General features: G+C 68.0%; 8 protein-coding genes across 8 annotated transcripts in view; 4 read left to right on the forward strand and 4 right to left on the reverse strand.

The window, feature by feature from the left end:
- Positions 1-276, forward strand: part of F751_4361 (Serine/threonine-protein kinase Aurora-1) — a gene marked incomplete at both ends in the record, with an annotated part of 2,804 nt that extends 2,528 nt beyond the window's left edge. Inside the window, one exon of the mRNA XM_011398050.1 lies at positions 172-276. Coding sequence (XP_011396352.1) covers positions 172-276 — 105 coding nt within the window. The remainder of the gene's footprint in view (positions 1-171) is intronic.
- A 314-nt stretch (positions 277-590) lies between these two features.
- F751_4362 (hypothetical protein) lies at positions 591-3,200 on the reverse strand (the record flags this gene model as incomplete). The annotated part of the gene is made up of 5 exons (XM_011398051.1): positions 591-743; positions 1,014-1,185; positions 1,347-1,524; positions 1,820-2,204; positions 2,532-3,200. 5 exons carry the CDS (start codon positions 3,198-3,200, stop codon positions 591-593), a joined length of 1,557 nt encoding a protein of 518 aa, XP_011396353.1.
- Positions 3,201-4,131: 931 nt separating this feature from the next.
- Positions 4,132-4,918, forward strand: F751_4363 (60S ribosomal protein L36-3; the record flags this gene model as incomplete). The annotated part of the gene is made up of 3 exons (XM_011398052.1): positions 4,132-4,221; positions 4,535-4,669; positions 4,847-4,918. 3 exons carry the CDS (start codon positions 4,132-4,134, stop codon positions 4,916-4,918), a joined length of 297 nt encoding a protein of 98 aa, XP_011396354.1.
- A 563-nt stretch (positions 4,919-5,481) lies between these two features.
- Positions 5,482-9,748, reverse strand: F751_4364 (MATH domain-containing protein; the record flags this gene model as incomplete). Its single annotated transcript, XM_011398053.1, has 7 exons — positions 5,482-5,574; positions 7,509-7,613; positions 7,921-8,403; positions 8,470-8,768; positions 9,018-9,106; positions 9,305-9,419; positions 9,559-9,748. 7 exons carry the CDS (start codon positions 9,746-9,748, stop codon positions 5,482-5,484), a joined length of 1,374 nt encoding a protein of 457 aa, XP_011396355.1.
- A 491-nt stretch (positions 9,749-10,239) lies between these two features.
- On the forward strand, positions 10,240-11,886 carry F751_4365 (putative ribose-5-phosphate isomerase; the record flags this gene model as incomplete). Its single annotated transcript, XM_011398054.1, has 6 exons — positions 10,240-10,371; positions 10,458-10,626; positions 10,873-11,000; positions 11,098-11,176; positions 11,392-11,577; positions 11,768-11,886. The coding sequence occupies 6 exons, from the start codon at positions 10,240-10,242 to the stop codon at positions 11,884-11,886; spliced, it is 813 nt and encodes a 270-aa protein (XP_011396356.1).
- A 271-nt stretch (positions 11,887-12,157) lies between these two features.
- On the reverse strand, positions 12,158-15,572 carry F751_4366 (Tuftelin-interacting protein 11; the record flags this gene model as incomplete). The annotated part of the gene is made up of 7 exons (XM_011398055.1): positions 12,158-12,409; positions 12,593-13,193; positions 13,701-14,425; positions 14,600-14,704; positions 14,859-15,055; positions 15,182-15,319; positions 15,419-15,572. 7 exons carry the CDS (start codon positions 15,570-15,572, stop codon positions 12,158-12,160), a joined length of 2,172 nt encoding a protein of 723 aa, XP_011396357.1.
- Positions 15,573-16,076: 504 nt separating this feature from the next.
- Positions 16,077-17,799, forward strand: F751_4367 (putative 3',5'-cyclic phosphodiesterase pde-4; the record flags this gene model as incomplete). Its single annotated transcript, XM_011398056.1, has 3 exons — positions 16,077-16,154; positions 16,251-16,409; positions 16,678-17,799. The coding sequence occupies 3 exons, from the start codon at positions 16,077-16,079 to the stop codon at positions 17,797-17,799; spliced, it is 1,359 nt and encodes a 452-aa protein (XP_011396358.1).
- Positions 17,800-18,747: 948 nt separating this feature from the next.
- On the reverse strand, positions 18,748-20,244 carry F751_4368 (hypothetical protein; the record flags this gene model as incomplete). Its single annotated transcript, XM_011398057.1, has 4 exons — positions 18,748-19,218; positions 19,405-19,832; positions 19,965-20,089; positions 20,192-20,244. 4 exons carry the CDS (start codon positions 20,242-20,244, stop codon positions 18,748-18,750), a joined length of 1,077 nt encoding a protein of 358 aa, XP_011396359.1.
- Positions 20,245-20,364: the final 120 nt, after the last annotated feature.

A 20,364-nucleotide genomic window follows, 5' to 3' on the forward strand; every position in this document is an offset into this window, starting at 1 on the left:
GCCTCATCTCCAAGGTGGGCGAATGGGGGGGGGGGGGCCTGCGTCTGCCAGCCAGCGCACCCGATCGACGCCGCCATGCACACCAGAGCGTGCCACACATCAGCGCATTTGTTGGCCCCCCCCCCGCCACACGCCCACTCCCATCCCTTGTCCCTTCCCTTCCTTCCGCAGCTCCTGGTCAAGGACCCAGCGGCCCGCTTACCGCTCAGCCAGGTGCTGACGGACCCCTGGATCGTGGAGAACGCCGACCCGGCCGTCCTGGCGCGCTCGCTGTGACGCGGGCCTACGCCGGCAGTGACGAGCGTCCCACGCCTGTTGGTCCCTCCCCGCCCCCTCCCCCGCTCCATCCCATGCCTGATTCGCTCCATGTAACGGTACACGCAACAGGTAACGGTACACGCGACATGGCACCCAGGTGCAGGTGGAACGATAGGGCAGTCAGATGTGCAGGCAGGACACCGACCATGCGCAGCCCAAGAACATTGACCGTGCGCAGCCCAAGAACATTGACCGTGCGCAGCCCAAGAACATTGACCGTGCGCAGCCCGAGGTCCAGCCGGTGCCTGCTCGGCGCTTCGTCCGCCCCCTCATCAGCCCCTGCCTCGAGCGGCCTCATCGTAGTTGTGAGCGGGGCGCGCACCGTACCCGCCCTGGCCAGCCTCCAGGCCCAGCGAGTGCGGCATGCCCATGCCGAGGTGCTGCGACGGGGCGGCGCCCTCCCCGCCCTGCGGCCCCTCGGCCTGCTGCTGGTGGGGGTGGGGGTGGTGCTGCTGCTGCTGCTGCTGTGGCACCTGGGGCGCCGCGCCCGCCTGCCCCGTCGTCGCCTCCAGCACCTGCTGCATCATCGCCGCGCTGACCCCCAGCCCGGCGCCGGGGCCGGCGCTGAGCGACGCAACGTCCAGCGGAATGTGTGGCAGGGCGCCCGGGGCGCCGGCGCCGCCGTCCTGGGGCAGACTGGGACCCGCGGCGGCGCCGCCTGCGCCGCCGTCCTGACCCGCCAGGCCGGCGGCCACCTCCGTCGGGAACTGGAAGGGGGGCAGGCCGGCGCGCTGGCGCTGGCGCTCCGCATTAGTCTCCTGCAGCGCCACCGGGTCCAGCTGCCACACCGTCTCGTGCTTCTGCTTGTGCCCCGTATTGCGGAAGATGTTGTCGGCGCTCAGCACCTTGCGCACCTGGATCTTCCACCTGACGTGTTTCCGGGGGGGAGTGGGGGGTGGAGGGGGAGGAACCGGGTGTCGGGGTCAGCCACAGCGGCCAGCCACGAGGCCCTCCGCATCAGGCAGCCCCCGGCGAGCCGGCGCTCGCCTCACGTGCCGACGACCGTCTCCAAACCTTGCGGTGCACACCTTGGCACGTGCTTTGTCCCCGGCATGATGCGCGTATCCAGCTGGTCGACAAAGGGGGCGTAGCCCTCGATGACGTCGAAAATCTGCAGCGCCGTGCCCTCCAGGCCGGGCAGCTGGCTCAGCGCATACACGATCATCCATCGGTACGGCACATTCTTGCGGTGGTGCTGGCGCTTGCCTGCTGCAGGGGTGGGTTTTGAGGGAGGGCTGGGGAGGGTCGAGGATGGCGGAGGGTGATGCATGGTTGCAGTGCTCCAAACACTGCCAGGACGGACATGGGAGGCTGGCGGCAAAGCACAACCGCTCCTCTCAGCGGAGCGGGCTGGTCCACCACGTGGGCGCCAGGCAGGCACGCCTCCCCACCATCAAAGCAGCGCCCAGGCACGCATGACCTCATCCGCACGCCCGTCCCCTCGGGCCCCTCCACCACACGGGTTCCCCAAGTAAGAAAGCACGGCACAACCGCCACGCACCCTTCTCCGTGGATGCCGGGGTGCCCGAGGCCAGGCTCAGGTGCTCCTGGGCGTGCCGGTGCTTGCGCTTCACCGTCTGCACGCTGGTGCCAAAGTGCGCCGCCAGCTTCTCCCAGTCCACGGACTCCCCATCCGCGCCCGACTGCGCGGCTACCAGCCGCTTCAGCTCCGCGGTCTCCTCCTCCGTCCAGTTCTTGCGCTCGGCGCGCTGCTTGGGCGTGGCCTCCATCGTCCCCGGCATGGGCGCCTTGCTCAGCATCCAGTACTTCTTGCGCAGCGCGTTCTGGGAGCGCCGGAAGTGGGCCTCCAGCGCCTGCCAGTCCAACTCCTCGCTGCCCAGCTTCAGGCGGCGGTACTCGCCATCCCCAACAAACCTCAGCAGCTCCTGGGGAGGACGGGAGGGGGGGGGGGGCAATTCAGGGAACAGGGCGTGGCCGACTCCTCCTGGAGCCCTTCCACGACTGGCCATCAACCGGGAGCTGGTGTACCCTGGCCATCATTGGTGATCGCAGGGCCCCCTCTGAGACTCGGCCCGAGTTCGGATTTCACTGCTCAAGCTCAGAGATGAGTCACCTGCTCCACAGGCTTCCTCTCGCTGGTCACAGACTGCAGACACCCAGCGAATGCACACGCCTCCATCTGCACTCGCCACCTCTATTCCCATGTACCCCCGACGCACAACAACGTCAGCCGGCCACATTGCTGCCCTCACCTTCTCGTCCTCCTCGTCCCACCAGTTCTTGTACACCATGTTTGGGTCGGCGGTGGGTTGCTGCTCCGTGGGGCTGCCCATGGGGGCCATGCCGTACCCCGCGGGCAGCATGTTGAAGGGCAGGTTGCCGGCCTGGATGGACTGCAGCAGCTCCGGGGAGAGGTGCGGCAGGCTCAGGAAGTCGAGCGGGATGGCCATCTGGCCGCCCTGGGCCCCCGCCACCGCCGCCAGGGTCGCGGGGTCCAGCCCCATGGGCTGCATGTCCGGGCCCAGGGTCGGGAATTGGCCGTGCTCGCCACCGGCCATGGCGAAACCGCCGGACGCGGCGGCCGCCAGCATCTCTGCGCTCAGGCCCATCTGCCCCGCGCCGCCGTGCGCCTGCAGCGCCGCGATCTGGGCGTTGTGCAAGGCCAGCAGGGCCTCGGGGCTTGTCCCTGGCGGCAGTGCACCCAAGCCCAGGCCCGGGAGCAGGGCCATGGCGTTACCGGGGCCGGCGGGTCCGCCGGGGTTGGACCCCGGGGGGCCCAGCTGCGAGAGGTGGGGCAGCAGGTGCGACGCGCCGCCAAAAATGGAGTGGGACAGGCCCAGGCCGGAGGAGGAAAGCCCGGCGGCCGCCAGCTCCTCCGAGGTGGGGCCGCCGCTGCCGTCGTGCGCGCCAGACATGTGCATGGCGTAGGCCTGCAGGTGCTGCTGCTGCTGCTGCTGCTGCTGCATCTCAGACACCCCACCCTGGTCCCCAGACTGTTGCATGTGGAGGTGCATGTGGGACCCATTGTGCGCTGCCAGATCGTCTGCGCCCACGACGCGCCGTCGCTTCTCCTCGACGAAGTTCTCCTCTTCTGTGGGCACCACGGGGAGGGGTGAGGGTGGTGGGTTTCGAAGTTTACTGGGCCTGACCATGCTCGCTACCAAACAAGGGGCAGGCTGGGGCGAGGGACACCTGCCCACTGCCGCAAACGATGCACTCTCCAACGGCAAATTCGAAAATGTGACTGCCCGAGGACGCAGGCCATGCCACGCACCGGCCTGCCGCTTGACGGAAACATCGTCCTGTGCACCCTCGCCCTGGTGCAGCTCCTCCCCGCCTGGACCCCTGCCCGATCCGGTTATCAGATGAGCCAAGTTCGTGAGGGTGCCCAGCGCCTGCATCATGGGATGGTAGGCCTCCGGCCCGCGTGACGGGTCATCTGTCGCACCGCCGTGCTCGTCCGTCATTCCCTCCTCTGGTGAGGTCCGGGAACGCTCTGACGCCTCCCGAGGGCCTGTAAAGGTGGCCTCGACGTGGGTGAGCTCACAGTCGAAGCTGGTCGTGAAGCTGCTTCCGGCTTTAAGCAGACCTCAGACAGCTCGCATTCGTGGAAACGAATGCTATTCCTTTTAGAACGGCCGGGCTTTCCAAGCCTACTTTCCCACTTGGGCCCTTTAGAAAGAGGGTGAGCGGAGGGTCCCGGGGACGACAATGGTAGCGCCCCCCTCGCTCGGACACCCTCCCCTCCCCCCTCCGAAGGGGCCCAAATAGAAAGTACGGCATCGGGCGGCGAACGGCCTTCACACCGCACACGGTCTCAAGGTGCCTCTTTGGCAGAGACTTCCTGTCAGCATGGCGAAGGCAGGAATCGCAGTCGGCTTGGCCAAGGGCCATGTCGTCACCAAGCGCGAGAAGGTCGCCCGGCCCGCTGAGCGCAAGGGGGTGAGCTGCAAGGCCCGGGAGAGGGGCTGGCCTGGTCGCGTTGGGTCCCACCTGAGGCAGCCTGGCGCATGTCCTTACGCATACCTGCGCGTAGAATACAGCGATGCTCCGGCAGCGCTCTGACCGGCAGGGGTGCACTGGCATCCTGGGCTCAGCAGCACGCCTGATGCTGCCACCCCGGCGAATCGCAGGCGATGCCACAGTGTCGTTTTACAGTCTGCGCTGTGTCGCCAGACACACGAACGGGCGCAGCCCTCTGCGGGTCCAGGCATTGAATTCTCACTCCACCCTGCACTCCTCCCCTTCCCCACAGCGTGCCTCCAAGCGTGTAAAGTTTGTGCGCGACATCATCAAGGAGGTTGCCGGCCAGACCCCCTACGAGAAGCGCGTCATGGAGCTGCTGAAGGTGGGCAAGGACAAGCGCGCCCTCAAGCTCTGCAAGCGCAAGGTGAGCAGGAGGACGGACGGGAGTGCCAGGGAGGGTCGAGGGTTTGCGCAGGCTGGGGATTTGCGCAGGCTAGGGGGTTGCGTACGCTGGATTGTTGCGTAGGCTGGGGTGCTCCAGCCACCGGGTGTCACCTGCAGGTCACTCGTGCCTCACACTTCCCCCTCCACCCCCCTGCAGCTCGGCACCCACCTGCGTGCCAAGCGGAAGAGGGAGGAGATGTCCACTCTGCTGCGCAAGGTCAAGAAGTGATCCACTTCCCTCGCACCTGCTGTAACATCCGACCCCTGCTCGCGCTGTGTGACAGTATGCTGACAGCGGGCTGGGGATTGGCTGGATCTTGCGTGTTGTGGAGGTTGCAACGGCGTGTTTGGGAAATAATGCTGGCCAGGGGCACCAACTTCGTTGCAGGCCTCGCTGGAGGTCCTCGCCTCTCGAGCAGACATGTTGGTCCATGAACTTTCTGGATTATTATTGGCAAGCCTCGTGTCTGAACGAGAGGGTGCTCGAGATGGTGTTAGAGGGGCGCAATTGCCCTGCGCTGCCCATGAGAGTGGAGCCTCGCTGGTGGGCATCGCCAGCCATCTTTCGGTAGGAGATGCATTCGCCCAGCTCTCCCCTCGCCCCCCACTCTAGCCCATATCCCCATCCGGGTCGCCAGCGTTACACACGGGCGAGCTGGGGGGTACAGGCTGCTGATCCAGGGAGCAAGCTCGCGGCAGGGTCACAGGGAAGGGGGGGCACGGCTCAAGGGCGCTGCTGGCATCGTGGGAAGCAGGCACCAGGGCTACGTCGCACGCCGCGTGCACCAGCCATCACTCCAGCAGGTCGTTGATCAGGCCCATGTGTGCAAAGTCGTCCAGCCCAGGCGACTCCAGCCCGGGCGCCGAGTCCAGGCGCTGTTGCGGCTGCTGCAAGGGGATGGTGCCCAGGGGGTTCGCATGAAGTGAAGCAGCAACTGGAATTGCCCGTCGCCGGCCTGCCTTGGGAGCGCGACGGCGAGTGCGGCGCAGGCGGGTGGCATTGACACGTCCGCTCGGTCAGACACCAGGCAGCGTGCCACCACCCTCTGCCCTGGACCCGGGAGCACGATCTCAGGCGGAACCCTGGCCCCAGGAATTGCCTCAACCCAAGCATCCAACATCCCCGGGCCCTCGCACCTTGCCGTGCAGGGCGCCGCCGCCCGGCGCGGAGGCCGCGCGGTCGACGGGCGCGGCGGTCAGCGGCGTGGAGAACGAGCGCGGGCTGGTGGTCACCAGCGGCGCGTGCGCGCCAAACAGGCGCTGCGCGGCGCTGGCCGGGCCAGCGATCGCCGCGCCCGGCGGCCCACGCGCCAGCATGCCACCCAAGTGCGCGCCGGCCAGGCCCATGGAGGCCAGCGGCGCAGTGGCCTGCGTTCCTGGCCCCGCCCCCGCCGCCGGGGCCTGAGCCGGGCCCGGCGCCAGGCGGAAGGGCGTAGCGCCTCCATTGGAGGCGACGGGCGTCGCCGGGGCCTGCCCAGGGACGAACGCCCGTGGCGGCGTGGTGGACCCCGCGCCGGCCTTGGCGCCGCGCCCAATGCCCTGCGCTCCCCCCGCCTCTCGCGCTCCCCCCGCCTCCCGCGCGGCGCCGCCGTTCCCCACGCGCCCGGCCCCCGCGGCGGCCTTGCCGTTGCTGCCGCGGCGGCCGGCGGCGGGCGCGGGCTGCTGCCGCCGCGCCAACCCCACCTCGCGAGGCGGGGAGGGCGGCGGCACGCCGTGCGCCGCCTGCGCGGCAACCCCACGCGCATCGCCGCGCCGAGGTGGCGCGGCGACGGGCGCCGCGCCCGTGGCCGCCCCCCCGCCCGCGACCACCCCAACTCCCACCACCGCCAGCTTGGCCTCCAGCTCGGCGACGCGCAAGCGCAGCGCCGCGACCTCCGCCTCGCGGGCCGCCAGTGCCGCCAGCGCGGCGGCCAGCTCGCCGGCCTCGCCCTCGCTGGCCTCGCTGGAGAAGGCCGAGCTGGTGGGTGTGGGTGTGGAGTACGGGCGGGCGTGGAGGACGGCCGCGCCGTCGGCCAGCGCGGCCGTCGTTGGCGCCGCCGCCTGACTCTCCTCGATACCCTGATGCCCGCCGCCCTCCTCCTCGGAGGGCGAGGCCGCATCCAACGAGGGCCCGCAGCTGCTGCCGTCCTCCGACCCGCCCGTGGGCGTGGCGGGGCCGGAGCCCTCGTGAGCGGCGCAGGCCCCAGCCGTCCCGGCGTCGCCCGGCGCGCCGCCCGCGGGGCGCGGTGCCGCGGCCGAGGCCTCCACCTCGGCTGCCTCGGCCTCGGCAGCCTCGCGCCGCGCGGCCGCGGCCGCCGCCCTCGCCCGCGCCTTGGCAGCGCGTGCCTCCGCCACCGCGCGCGCGCGCTCCTCCTCGCGCGCCTCCTCCTCGCGCCGCCTGCGCTCCTCCGCCTCGCGCGCGCGCGCCTCGGCCTCCGCCTTGCGCGCCGCCTCGGCCTCCTGCCGCGCCGCCTCCTCCGCCTCGCGCCGCGTGCGCTCCTCCTCCTTCCGCCGCTTCAGCTTCTCCTTCTTGCGCACGCGACGCTCGCGCTCAGCCTGAGGTAGAGGGTGGGGATCATGTCATTGTCATGATGAGGTGGATGGCAGTGGACGGGAGATAGACATCGATGTCAGAGGCGCTCTGATGATTAACGGAGGAGCGCCAAGACTGCACCGTGCACAACCCCGTGCCTGGCAATTCTCCAAAACCCCTGCAATCTACGCCCCCAGACAAAAACGCCAAGCGCCAGTCAGTATCCCAACGCAGCGAAGCCCTGGCGCTCACACCCAGCGCCACTTCTAACACAGAAAAACTCCCCCGCACCCCCTCCTGCACCCACCTCCGAGCGCAGGGCGGCCTTCAGCTGCTCCTCCTGGCTCAGCAGCTCCTCCTCTCTGATCAGCGCGTCCTGGCGCTTGATGGTCTCCGCCTCAATCCAGGCGGCCTGTGGACGTGGGTGTTGTGGGGCAGCACACTGATGTTTGTTTCAAGGAGCAGAGGTTGCTGCATGTGTGGAAGGGATGGCCGCCACATTGCAGAACCCCAGGCCCGCCTGCCGCCAGCCATCAAGCGTTCAGCGGCCCCGACAGCGTCTCCAGCCAGCCTCTCGTGCTGTCTTGCTCCTCTGCCCAACCCACCCACCCCTTGGTGCACACGCGATAGAGAGCCCAGACCCTAGCCCCAGCAACACTGCCCCCCCTTCAACAAAAACGATACAGAAGGCCCCTTTCCACACAAATCTGCAGCCGCACCTCGAGACGCAAGCGCGCGATCTCCGCGGCGGCAAAGGTCTCCATGATCCAGCGCCCCAGGTCCGCCAGGCGACGCTCGTCACGCTCCACCGAGTCGCGGCTGACATCGTCCGGCTCACCCGCCGCGCGCGTGCCCGCCGCGGCGTCGCCCGCGGCACGGTCGGGCGCCGGGGCGGGGGGCAGCGCGTCGCCCAGCAGCGCCTCCAGTACCGCCACGACGTCGCCGGCGAAGAAGAAAACGCCGCGCACGGCGTCGATGAGCACTCCGGAGGGCGTCTCGTACCGCCCGCCGGCCAAGAACGCGCGCCCTGCGGCCTCCAGCGCCTTGCACCCCGCCACCAGCCCATCCATGACCAGCGTGGAGGTCACCTCCTTCTCATTGAAGAAGCGCTTGACCGCGGCCTTCAGCAGCGGCCCCGCTGCGTCGCAGGACAGCTCGAAGCGCGCGGGCGGGGCCAGGCCCGCCCAGAAGCCGCGGAAGCCCTCGCCCGCGCTGGCGCCCGCCGGCGGCGCCAGCAGGCGCGCCAGCCAGGCGCGGCGCTCCTCCACAAAGCGCCGCGCGATGCCCTCCACGTTGCTCAGGTAGACACGGACCAGCTCGCGCCGGTACTGCGCGTCCAGGCAGCGGAAGGGGCGGTGCGGGCGGTCGCGCAGGATCTGAACCTGGGCCTTGATCACCAGCGAGTCCTGGAGGGTGAAGCCCTCGCCCACCTTGCCCAGCTCCATGAATTTCTTCCACCCCCAGTCGTGCTCCTTCTTGCAGAAGCGGTGCAGCGTATCAGAGTACTTGCTGGCCTTGGGGTCACGGTTCACCACCGCAATCGTAAACTGTGCAAAGTGGCTCCACCCTGATATGTGTTGGGATTTCATGTTTGGGGGTGGAGAGGTGTGAGGTCTTGGTGTGGTGTAAAGGGGGTGGGAGAGGGGAAGGGGGGGTGGAAGCGCCTCCCAGGCCATGGCCCATGCAACCCTGGAGTGGGCCCTTGTGCCAGCATGCCCGCAGCTCCGCTGGCCCCCGCCCCACCTCCACAGACATAACTCACCCACCCTGACAGCCGCCCACATTCAACCTCTAACTTCAAACCTGCGTTCCTCACCTGGCAGCAGCTTGTCGTAATCAGCCACACAGAGGAAGAGGGACAGGTGGTTGGCGACGTCACAGCCTTGTGGGTACACCAGGATATACCTGCAGGGAGAGCGGGAAGTGGGCCGAACCGATGGGCAAGGACGGCCCCAGCGTTGGTCCCCGCGCAGGGGCATGCGCCTTGCAGGCATTGGTGGGGGCAACTAAGCCACCATTGGGTGGTCCATGTGGAATTTCGGGCTGGCGACAGTTGGCTGTCATTTCCTCCTCCCCAAATCGAGCCCACAGCAACCTGCTCACCACTTGTAGTTCCCGACTTCAAAGGTGTTACTTCGGAGCTCCCGCTTGTTGATGTCGCTAAATTTATCGATTTTCCAGGTGAATCTACCGTACAGATCCCCGGGGTTGGTGGATGCTGTGTGGCGGTGGGAAAGTGAGGGTTGGGCAGGGCAGCACTGGGTCCTCTCTCCACCACTCATCCCCCCCAGCAGCACGCGCGGGGGCAATGACGCAGGCACGCACACATTCCCCATCGCACCCCTGTCCCGTCTCACCATCGTCATCATCGTCCAGGTAGGTCGAGCAGGAGGCGATGCTGTCGATGATTGATCGCCGAGACCGCCACTCCACTGCCTCCGGTGTGTCTGGGGTCACGGTGAGAGTCCCGTCTGATACTGGAGGTCCCCTATCCTTGGTAGTGGGGCCGCCTGCGCTGAGGGCCTCCCTCAGCCTGGCCTGCGACATGTCCTCGCCCGCGGTGTAGGCCGCTGCGTTTTCTCCTCACGCAAGCGTCCCGATGGCACGAAGGGCTAGCAACACATCATACGGGGTCTTTTAACCCGAGTGAAGAGTGCGCGTCGGCTCCAATGCCCGCGTCGTCGCTTTGAGTTTGGTTGCAGCCCCTGCCAGTCCCTGCTCCTTGCACCAGAGTCGGCACAAGCGCCTCAAGCAGCCGATCCCAACCACACACTGCAATGTGCTGGTAATGTGAGAACCTAGTGGATGGATGTGCGTCGAGTCATGGTCCCTACCCAGCATCCCATGCCGGCCAAAGACTCTTTGCTGCAAGAGGGGGGACCCGGGTCCACGTGTGCCGCCCGGGGGTGGGCCATCATCCTGATCGCGAGGAGGGAGAGGGACACAGTTTCCACCCATTCCCGGCCCTGCTCCCCCTCTTGCTCTGACTAGACAATTGAAAGGTTGCGCAAGGCAGGCGTGCCGGTGTTAAAGTCCTGATGCAGGCCAGCCTGAGTTCACAAGCAGCGAGCAGGTCATTCTTCACGACGCGGCCGGTGCTGCGGCGTGCCACCCAAGCCAGGCGGGCCCTGGTCACTCGGGCTCTGAACATGGACGAGCTCAAGAAACAGGTACGTACAGGATTCTTTGCGGCGTGTGTCCCCGCAGCTCGGCCTTTGCCTGCCCCAGCAGCCAACCCTGCCACCCCCTCGTGCAGGCCGCCTGGAAGGCCGTGGAGTACGTGAAGAGCGGGGACGTTGTGGGTTTGGGCACAGGATCCACTGCAGCATTCGCAGTGGACCGCATTGGCGACCTGCTGAGCTCTGGAGAGCTGAAGGACATCGTGGGCGTCCCCACATCTGTGCGGACCTATGAGCAGGCCAAAGGTGGGGCGGCACTGCATAGACGAGACTGTGCGTTCAATAAATAAAGATGACCTTCTGATTTTATACTGAGTAGGGACATGATGGGGGCCCTTGCTCGAGGTGGGGCAAATGTGATCTTTTGTGGGTGGGGGGTCCCAAAGGAGCGCCAGATACAACCTGCCATACGGGCGGGTGGTCGCTCGGCAGTCTACTCTTCAGCCGCCCCATCAATTTCCTGCCCTTACCCTCGTTCCACCCGCTGCCCAGGCCGCGGCATCCCTCTGGCGACCCTGTCGGAGCAGCCCAAGCTGGATGTGGCAATCGACGGCGCGGATGAGGTGGACCCCAACCTGGATGTTGTCAAGGGCCGGGGCGGCGCGCTCCTCCGCGAGAAGGTGAGGCGGGGGCGGGTGATGATGCCCAGCACCGTGTCGATCTATGCTGCCTCCGCCGTGGTCCCTGACTCGGTGTAGCCTGGCCCCTCCTCTGCAGATGGTGGAGCAGGCGTCTGCCAAGTTTGTGTGCATCGTAGACGACTCCAAGCTGGTTGAGGGCCTCGGGGGCAGCAAAGGTGCGCGTGAGGGTTGTCTCGGTCATCGTGTGTGGGGCGGTGGGTCCAGGATCTTGTCCGTCCTGTTGAAGAGACCTGCAGCCTGGGAGGTGGGTGGCTCGCTGGTGCTTGGTGCTTCAAAACAGGCCTTGTCGCTGCTGCTCCCCTTTCTGTGGGATCGTCTTGAGCGCTGTGCATGAGAGCACCCCGAGAAACCAACACATCTGCACCTGCAGATGCGATGCCGGTCGAGATCGTGCAGTTCTGCCACGAGTACACTCTGAAGCGGCTCCAGGCGCTGCCAGAGGTGGCCGGCGCCGAGGCCAAGCTGCGCATGGATGGGGGCAAGCCGTACGTTACCGACAACCACAATTTCATCGTGGACCTCTACTTCCAGGAGCCCCTCAAGGAGCCCCATGCAGGTGTGACAGTGGGAACTGGCCTGCTCGCTGGGCGTGGTCTGTGGCTTCTCCAGGTCCATTTTAAACATAACATGGGCATCTACGTGTTGGCGTGCGGAGTATGGTGAACTTCGTACCCAGCATTGGCACTTCTGATAGCGCTGTCCTGCCAATGTCCCCCACTCCCCCCGCCCGCCCACCTTCCCCGCAGCTGCCAAGGCCATCGCCGCAGTGGAGGGTGTCGTGGAGCACGGCCTCTTCCTGGACATGGTGGATGTCTGCATCATTGCAGGCGCCAACGGCGTCGAGGTCAGGGATCGGAAAGCCTAGGTTGTGGGCGTGAGTGGCAGAGTCTAAGAAACGGCGCCGCAGGACATTGGCATGCATGCCAGCATCGTCGCCCTTCCAGCGCTGTTTGCTCGCTGCATCTGGCCCTTTACCCTTTTGCGATCTGCCCCTCGTCTTTTCGAGCTTGCGCGAGCGGGGGAATGGCATGGCAATGCCAGAGCGGCGGCGACAAAAAAGAACTGGGACTGGGGGTCGGACCAAATGTGCAGAATCGAAGGCGCATGTGCCCGAGGAAGGGCGCAGCCCTTTGCGCTCACTTCTTCGCGGCGCGCGCGGCCAGGCGCCGCTCGTTCTCCTCGTCCAGGCCCTGCATGGAGATGGGGACCCAGCCCCGCTCGCCCATGTGCGCATGGATGAGGCCGCCCACCGCGTCCACCGCGCAGCTGATGGCGCCGTAAAGGTACACCTGCAGGCCCAGGTGCCGGCGCCCGGGCCGCGGCAGGAAGGCGACGCCCACCTCCTCCGCGTGTGCGGCCAGCAGCTCGCGCAGGCTCAGCTCGGAGGGCTGCCTTCCGCGTGGTGGTGGTCGGGCAGGCGGCGGCGGCGCGGGGGCGGCGCTACTCCGTGAACCGGGTGGGGCGGATCCCGCCCCCGCCGCCGCGGCCCCGGCCCCAGCCGTCGGCCCCGGGCGCCGGCCGTCGGCCGCGGCGTTCATGGCGTCCAGGGCCGAGGCCATGTGCGCGCGCACGCGCGGCAGCGCCAGCAGCTCGCGCGGCAGCAGTGAGCGCCAGCCCAGGTACCAGGCGGTGACCTCGTCCATGTCGGGCGCGCCGCCCAGCCAGTGCGCCAGCACCGCGTGCCAGCGCGGCCAGAAGGCGACGTCCAGCACGCGCGCCAGCGCGTCCGGCGGCGCGGCGCCATGCCAGGCCATGGCCCAGTCCCAGGGCGCCAGGTCCTGGGCCCCCGGGTCGACGGGCATGGCGCCCAGCGCGGCGGCCAGGCGCGGCAGCACCGCGCGCGCCAGGAAGGCCTCCCACTCGCCGGCGCCCCAGGCGCGCGCCCAAGGCGCCAGCAGCGCCAGCGCCGAGCCGTCCGACGGGTGCCAGCCGGCCAGCGCGGAGGCCAGGCGGTGCCGCACGCCGGGCCACTGCCCCTCCAGCGCCGGGCCCAGGGAAGGCAGCCAGGGGTGCAGCCAAGTGTGCGGGGCCACCGTGTCGCGCAGCGGGTCCCAGGCCGCCAGCGCGCGCTCCAGCGCGGGCAGCACCAGGTGCGTCAGCACGTGCTGCAGCAGGGGAGGGGGCAGCAACGGCTCCCACTCCGCCAGGAAGCCCTCCAGCGGGGCCGGGTCCCTGGAGGGGAAGGGGGGTTGGGGGGTTAGGGGGGTGCCGACTGCGAGGTGAACAGGGTGACGCCACGGGCAGCTGGCGCTGCAAGGAAGCGGGCATCGCCCGGCAGGACACCGAGAAGAGGCATCGCAGCCGAGCCCAGGAGTTCACAACCTAGAAGCGTGCCGAGGGCGAACCGTCATGCACCACCACCTTTGCCCAGCGCTCACACCGGGAGCCGCCATTTGCAGTCCTTTCACCCACCACCACACACAAATAAGCCCCGTTTCACCCCCCACTCCGACCAACCTGGGGTCCCAGGCGTTGGTGACTTCGCGGCGCAGGCCCGGCAGCACCAGTTGCGCCAGCAGGCGGGACCAGGCGTCCCCGTCCCAGGCGCCGCCCCCGCCCCAGGCGCCCGCCAGCACCGGCGCGTCGGCGGGGCGCGCGGGCGCAAGCGCGGCGCGCCAGGGCGCCAGCGCCGCCGCGCCACGCGCGGGGTCACCCAGCGGGCTCCAGCCTGCGAGACACCGCGCCAGCAGCGGCGCGGCCTGCGCCGCCGCAACCGCTGCGACGTCGCGCGCCTCAAACTCCTCTCGCAGCTCGGTGCGCAGGCTGGCGTACAAGCCCGCCAGCGCAATAGCATCCGTCTCCCGCTCCCCGCGCTCGCAGGCGTCCAGCAGCGCGGCCTGCGCCTGGACGCGCGCCTCCGCCGCGCGCGCCTCCTCCTCCAGCCGCGCCGCTTCCCGGCCCAGCAGGAGCGCGGAGTCCTGCTCGCCGCGCAGGCGCGCGTCCAGGCGCTGGATGCCTGACTCGGCCAGCTCGACCAGCAGGCGCAGGTTGTGCGCCAGCTCCGGCATGGGGCCCAGGGTCGCGGACTCGCCGCCCCCATCGCGGTCCTCCACCACCTCCAGGCCCGCCAGGTCGCGCAGCACGCGCGCGCCGCCCCGCCCCCGCATGTCGATCACGGGCTGGGACAGCAGGGTGGCAGGAGGCGCGCCGCCCGCGTCCAGCACCTCCTGCGCGGTGCGGAAGGCGCGTCGCTCGCGCGCCGCCGCGTCGCGCCGCTTCCAGGCCCGGGCTTCGGCGCTGGGGGTGGCCGCGCCGGGGGGTGGCGATGCGGTGGCGGCCGACGGGCCCGCGCTGTGAGCCTGGGCATTGGGCTCCGGCTGCACCAGCTTGGGCTCGGGCCGGCTGCCGAAGCCCATGCCCATGCCCTTGGGGCGCATCTGGGCCTCCAGCGGCTTGGCGATGCCCTGCCGACGGGAGGAGGATGGGCAGGGATTGGGGGGGAGCCGGGGCGAGAGGTTGGATGCACCCAGTGGGAGTGCAGGTGGAGCACGCTGCAAGGACTGTATGATGGGATAGCGTGGAAGAAAACACAATCAACTCACCAAAAACTAGCCTGATCCCCCCGGCCCCCCCGATACCCTACCCTTGCCGTCCCTGCCCAGGCCCTTGCCAGCCTGCCAGCCCATCTTGGACAGCAGCTTGGCCCCGATGCCGCGGGTGTGCGACTCAAATGTCCCGGTGGCCTCGGGGGCAGGGGCGGCCCCCCCCGCCGATCCCGGGCCGGGATGCAGGCGCTCGCCACGAAGCAGCCTGCGTGGCCGCCGCCGCAGCAGCAGCAGCAGCGGCCCTCTGCCGGGCGGCAGCCGCGAGCTGGCGTCCAAAGGCCTCGGGCAGCACGCCATCGTCGTCCTCGCTGCCACCGTCGTCCGCAGGTGCCCCATGCGGCCGGTTGCTGATCGAGGGGTCGGCCTCCAGACCGGCCCTGGCGAAGCCGAGGCCGCCGCCCTCGAAGGGCGGAGCAGCGCCCAGCCCCAGTCCGCCCATGGTCGAGGGCTCTGTACCTAGACCCAGACCCCCACGCGGTCGATCTTCTCCTGCAGACAGGTAGACGAAATGGTTGGCATGATGAGCGGATGCCGTGCAAAGACCATGTTGGACCTGGCGCTGCCACGATCAGCACAGCGTCCTGCTGCAGCGGGCTCACTCCCAACTCCACGCACCTTCTGAAGGCTTCTCAGCAACTTCCTCGGGCCCATGCTGGACCACGCCTCCGCCAACAAAAGCCACTGGGCGTGAGTAGTCTTTGGAGGCACGCCCTTGCTCCCTACGCCGGGTGCGCCTCCCGTCCTCCTCATCATCTATTGGGGGTATGGATCGGATTGAGAAACAGTGGACATGGGAGTCGAATGAGATGCATGCTCGAATGGCTGGTCATCCCCACAATCCACTGCCCACACCTGATTCGGCAAACACGCCATAGATCCTGTCCTCTGCGGTTTGCTGCTTTTTGAATCGCTTATTCCTGTAAAAATATTCGCCCTCGATAAATTCGCCACCTTCGTAGTCGTTGTCCACATCGAAGCGATCATTCTCCTGCTCGTCGGAGCTCATGCTGGTGCCAGCCTGCACCTCGGCCCTACATTTCTGAAGTCTGCATGCAGGTAGATGCTAATAATATCCGAGATGCAACGAAAGATGCCCACATATCGCTCTCCTCTCGGAGGTAAGAGCAATGGGGACGGTGTGCTCAGGAAGGAGGTGGTGCCCCAGAAATCAATACAGAAAATCTTCTGGTCGTGCTTTCTAATTTGGAAAGTCCTCTTGCTAATTTTTCAGGCTCTACGTGATCCTCCCCTGCTCGCGCTACTTAAGGATCACCAGACCGCGTCTCTTACCGTCTCGAAAGCTCTGCAACGTCCTCCGTGAATTACACGGCTCCCCGGCCTCCGACACTTGGTCCGACTCAGCTCCCCCTGCCAGGTTCCGCGCTCGAAAGTGTGGAACTCGCAACGCGTCACCCCGGAACGGCCTTGTAGAGCCCAACACCACACTATTACCCCCCCAAATGGCAACCCGACTGCTGGCCGTAGTCTCCTGAGGGTCCATCCTCCGACCATGTCTGGCTCCGTTCTGCTGCGCTTCCTGGACACCCCCATCGCCCGGAAAGCCTTCAATGTCGTGCAACACTTCAAGGTTGGTCTCGGAAGGGTCCGGAACCCTTCTCACGCGGCTCTCCGCATGCACACGCCGACCACGCTCGCCCCCTGATTTCCTTTCGTGTAGCGGAAGGACGAGTTGGATGCTGAGGAGCAGTTTGCCCTCCTCCGGCTCCACTCCTGGCTGGCCCGGAGTGAGGGCGGCAACGGCGAGATGGTGTGGCTGGATGATGAACAGAGGGCCTACCTGAGGTCGTTCACGTACAAGCATGTGCCCGCAGCAGGCCCCCAGGTAGTGTGCGCTGGCTGGGCGGGCGGCTGGGGTTTCTTGGGGGGAATGGGATTTCCGACCCGCAGTCGACCCTCGCAGGATATTCTTCCCAGGTGCATGTGCGCACACTGGTGGGAAGGTGTGTGCAGGGTGCGCTGGGCGGCATTGCAACGGGGCTGTTGGACCACCAAGGCCTCGCCTCACGCCCACAGGCCTTCGTCAAGTTGGGCCTGTGGAACCTTTCCAAACCTCTCCCTCACCCCCCTCGCCCCCTTCACCCACGCCGCAGAAGCCCGTGCTGCAGTCGCCGCCCCCCCGCCCATGCGGCGCGGTGACCCCGCGCCGCCTGACCCTGCAGGAGATGCTGGACCGCATGGAGGACTGGGAGCGCTTCGACGTGTTCGTGCTGGAGAAGCTGACCGGCGGCGAGCCCCTGCACGCGGTGTGCATGGAGCTGCTGCGCCGCCGCGGCGTGCTGGAGGCGCTGCCCATCCCCGAGGACCGGCTGAGCAGTTTCCTGCGCGCCGCGGAGCGCGCGTACTGCCCCAATCCCTACCACAACTCCACGCACGCGGCGGACGTGACCCAGGCCCTGGGCGCCATGCTGGCCATGGACGCCTACGGCGCGGCGCTGACGCCGCTGGAGCAGCTGGCGCTGCTGATCGCCGGCGCGGTGCACGACCTGGGGCACCCGGGCGTGCAGAACGCCTTCCTGGTGCGCACCGAGGCAGACTGCGCCAAGCAGTGCGGCGGCAAGTCGGTGAACGAGTCGATGCACGTCGCGCTGGCTTTCGAGCTGCTGCGCCGCCCCGAGAACGACTTCATCTGCCGGCTGCCGCCTGAGGACCGCGCCGAGTTCCTGCGCCTGGTGGAGGCCATGGTGCTGTGCACCGACATGGCCTACCACGCGGCCGCGCTGGACGACTTTGCCGACACGCTGGCCGAGCTGGGGCCCGACCTGGTGGCCTGGCCGGGGGAGGCGCGGGTCAAGGCGCTGCAGATGCTGCTGCACACCGCCGACATCTCCAACCCCGCGCGTCCGCTGCACCACTGCATGGTGTGGGGGCGCAAGATCCACGACGAGATGTACAAGCAGGGCGACCTGGAGCGCGCGCTGGGGCTGGAGGTCACCGCCGTCTGCGACCGTGCCTCCGCGCCCGTGGCCTGCGGCCAGCTCAAGTTCATCAACATCTTCCTCACCCCCTGCCTCAAGCTGGTGGAGGGGCTGGCGCCCAACTTCGTGGCCGCAGCCATGCCCCACATCGAGGGTGCCGCGGCCTACTGGCGCTCCCAGATCGGAGAGGGCGGCGAGGAGGCCACGGTCTGCGCGCCCGCCTGCGCCACCTTCCCGGGGTCGGCCGCGCTGGGGTCGCATGAGATTCCCGACCCCAAGCCCGCCAAGGGGGCCTGAGGCGATGGCATGGAGGGTGGTGTCGAGGCAGGAGGGGGCCGGTCGAGGCGATCGTGCGTCGCAAGGCTCCCCCCTCCGACTCTCACCCCCCCCCCAGGTCCCTCGCCCCCCAGACCCACTCGCCAGTCCCCGCACCCGTTGCTGCCTGACGTATCGTCTTCTCTCCATACTTGACGTCCCAAGTTTTGGTTCCGTATGGGACGCGAATGGGCCCCCCCCTGCCCCATTGCCGGGGCGCCGGCGCCCGAGCTCTGGGGAGGGGTCCGAGGGGGCCAGCTGCCAGACGGGTCTTTGTGCCCAAGGCGCACGCTGGCCCCTTCCCCCCACCCACACCCCCGGACGCTTTGAGAGCGGGGCCCCGCCCCGTCCCGACCGTTCCCCCAGGAGCGGCCCGCCCCTTGCGCCCTCCCCCCGCCTGCCCGCGGCTGGTGGGGTGAGGGCCCCTGGTGGATCCCCCCCTTGGGACCCTGTGTGTCACTGTGTGCGTGCACCCCCCCCCCCCTGTTCCTTTCTTTCCCCTCACTCTGGCCATGGCCGACAACACTTCACCCGCTGGATGTGCGCTGCTGGCCCACTCACGCCGCACGTGTGGCCCGAGGGCCACAATCGCTGCTGTATACTACATGCCATGCAATGGCAGGAGGGGGTTGGTAGGAGGGGGGTGGTAGGAGGGGGGTGGTAGGAGGGGGTGGTAGGAGGGGGGTGGTAGGAGGGGGTGGTAGGAGGGGGGTGGTAGGACAGGGATCTGGGTCGTAGCAGAGGTGGGGGAGGTAGTTCATGGCCTGGTGACTGATGAAGGTGAGCAAGGGAGCAGGTCATGTGCAATGGGATGCAATGTCACCGGAGAAGGAAGGCGGCGCTGCTGGGAAGAGACCCGCTGTGCGCCGCCTGGGTCGATGAAGAGGGTCACAGCGACCTCTGAACAGGGCATGATAAATATCCCCCTCGTCACTTGACGCCGGCCACTGCCTTGGCGGCCTCCACGTCGTCCTGCGCCCGCTCCTCCTCCTGCAGCGTGGCACGCTGCTCCAGCCCCTTGGCGGCCGCCACCGCCGCCAGGCGGTTGCGCGCCATGACGCCGCTCATGGGCGTGCTGCAGTGGCGCAGGCCGGCGGGCGGGAGCGGGTCGAACACGCGCAGGACGGCGCGCAGGGTGCCCCAGAGGCCGCGGCGCGGAGGCAGCTCCTCGGGGCGCAGCGGCTCGGTGAAGTCTCGGGAGCGGGCCCCGGCCTCGTACTCAGGGCCCTCCCACTCGCCGTTGGCGGAGCGCGTGCCGCGGGCGGGGTGGACGCGGCCCGCATACTCCAGCCCCACCTCGCAGAGCACAAAGGAGCGCCAGAAGGCAGGCACAGAGGGCGACAGTCGGCTGGCAAACACCTCCAGGTCGTCGATGGACCACTCGTACAGCAGGCAGTCGGTCTGGGTTGAGGGTCGTGGGGTTGAGAGGAGGCGGTGAAGGAGGGGCGGCAGGGGTCGGTGCACTCTTGACCAGCCCCCTTCCGGCCAGTACGCCACCCCCTTCTCCTGCATCCGAAATCCCTCTCCCCCCACAACCCCCCACCCGCCAACAACGTACACACACAACACATCAAAAGACATGCCCACCTTTGCACGGGCTGTGAAGCCCACGTCCTGCGCGCACTCGAAGCCAATGTACACGCCGAAGACGTTGGCCACGCCAAAGTCGAAGATGGTGCCGGAGTGCAGCGTGTTGAGCACCCGCTCCTTGCCCGCGCCGTGGTCCACCTCCAGCTCCACCAGGCCCTCCACCACCAGGTGCAGGCGGAGGTGGCTGGCGCCCGGGGTCACGATGACGTCGCCCGCGGCGTACCGCGCCCAGCGCCCATAGCGCAGGCACTCGCTCATCTCCAGGCGGTACATGCCGCTGCGGCGGTGGAACAGGCGCCACAGCTGCTCCTCGTCCTCGCTCCTGAAGCGGATGGGGCGCTCGTCCCACAGGTGCCGCCAGACCGCGTAGCCGTGGAAGACGATGATGGTGGAGGACCAGGCCAGGCCGTCCACGGATATCGCATCTGTGGATGGGGGGTGGGGCGGGAGAAAGGTGGGAGTTGATATGGGTACTGAGCTTGGCAGGGCAGTCACCTGCCCGGGAGGGTGCCGCACTCCCACCTCCCGGCGCTGTGAGCGCCTTGTAGGTGCCCCACCTTGCCAGCCCCACCGGGGGAATCGGGGGTAGCCCGTCAGCGCCGCCGCGAAGAGAAAGATGTAGGCCGCAAAGAGGAAGAGGCGCAGGATTAGGAGATCCGAAACCAGGGCAGACAGCAGGAACCTGCGCTTGGTGGGAGGGAGTCGCAGCTCAGGCGCAGTCTCGCGCCGCTCATTCCGGCACGCCCAATTCCGACACGGCCCCCCTCCCATGTCTCAAACTCACGATGCGCTGGCCAACTGATTCCACGGACCGCCGGGTTGGAGCACCGTCACCATGATATGCTAAACAATGAAGCCAGGGAGGCGGTAAGGGTAGCCGCAGATCAAGCCGCAGGCTGTGAAGAATGGTGCGGGATGTCCAGGGCTGCCGCGCGTACCATGTCGCCAGGTATGAGA

Source organism: Auxenochlorella protothecoides (genome assembly GCF_000733215.1).
Source record: "Auxenochlorella protothecoides strain 0710 unplaced genomic scaffold scaffold52, whole genome shotgun sequence".
NCBI lineage: Eukaryota > Viridiplantae > Chlorophyta > Trebouxiophyceae > Chlorellales > Chlorellaceae > Auxenochlorella > Auxenochlorella protothecoides.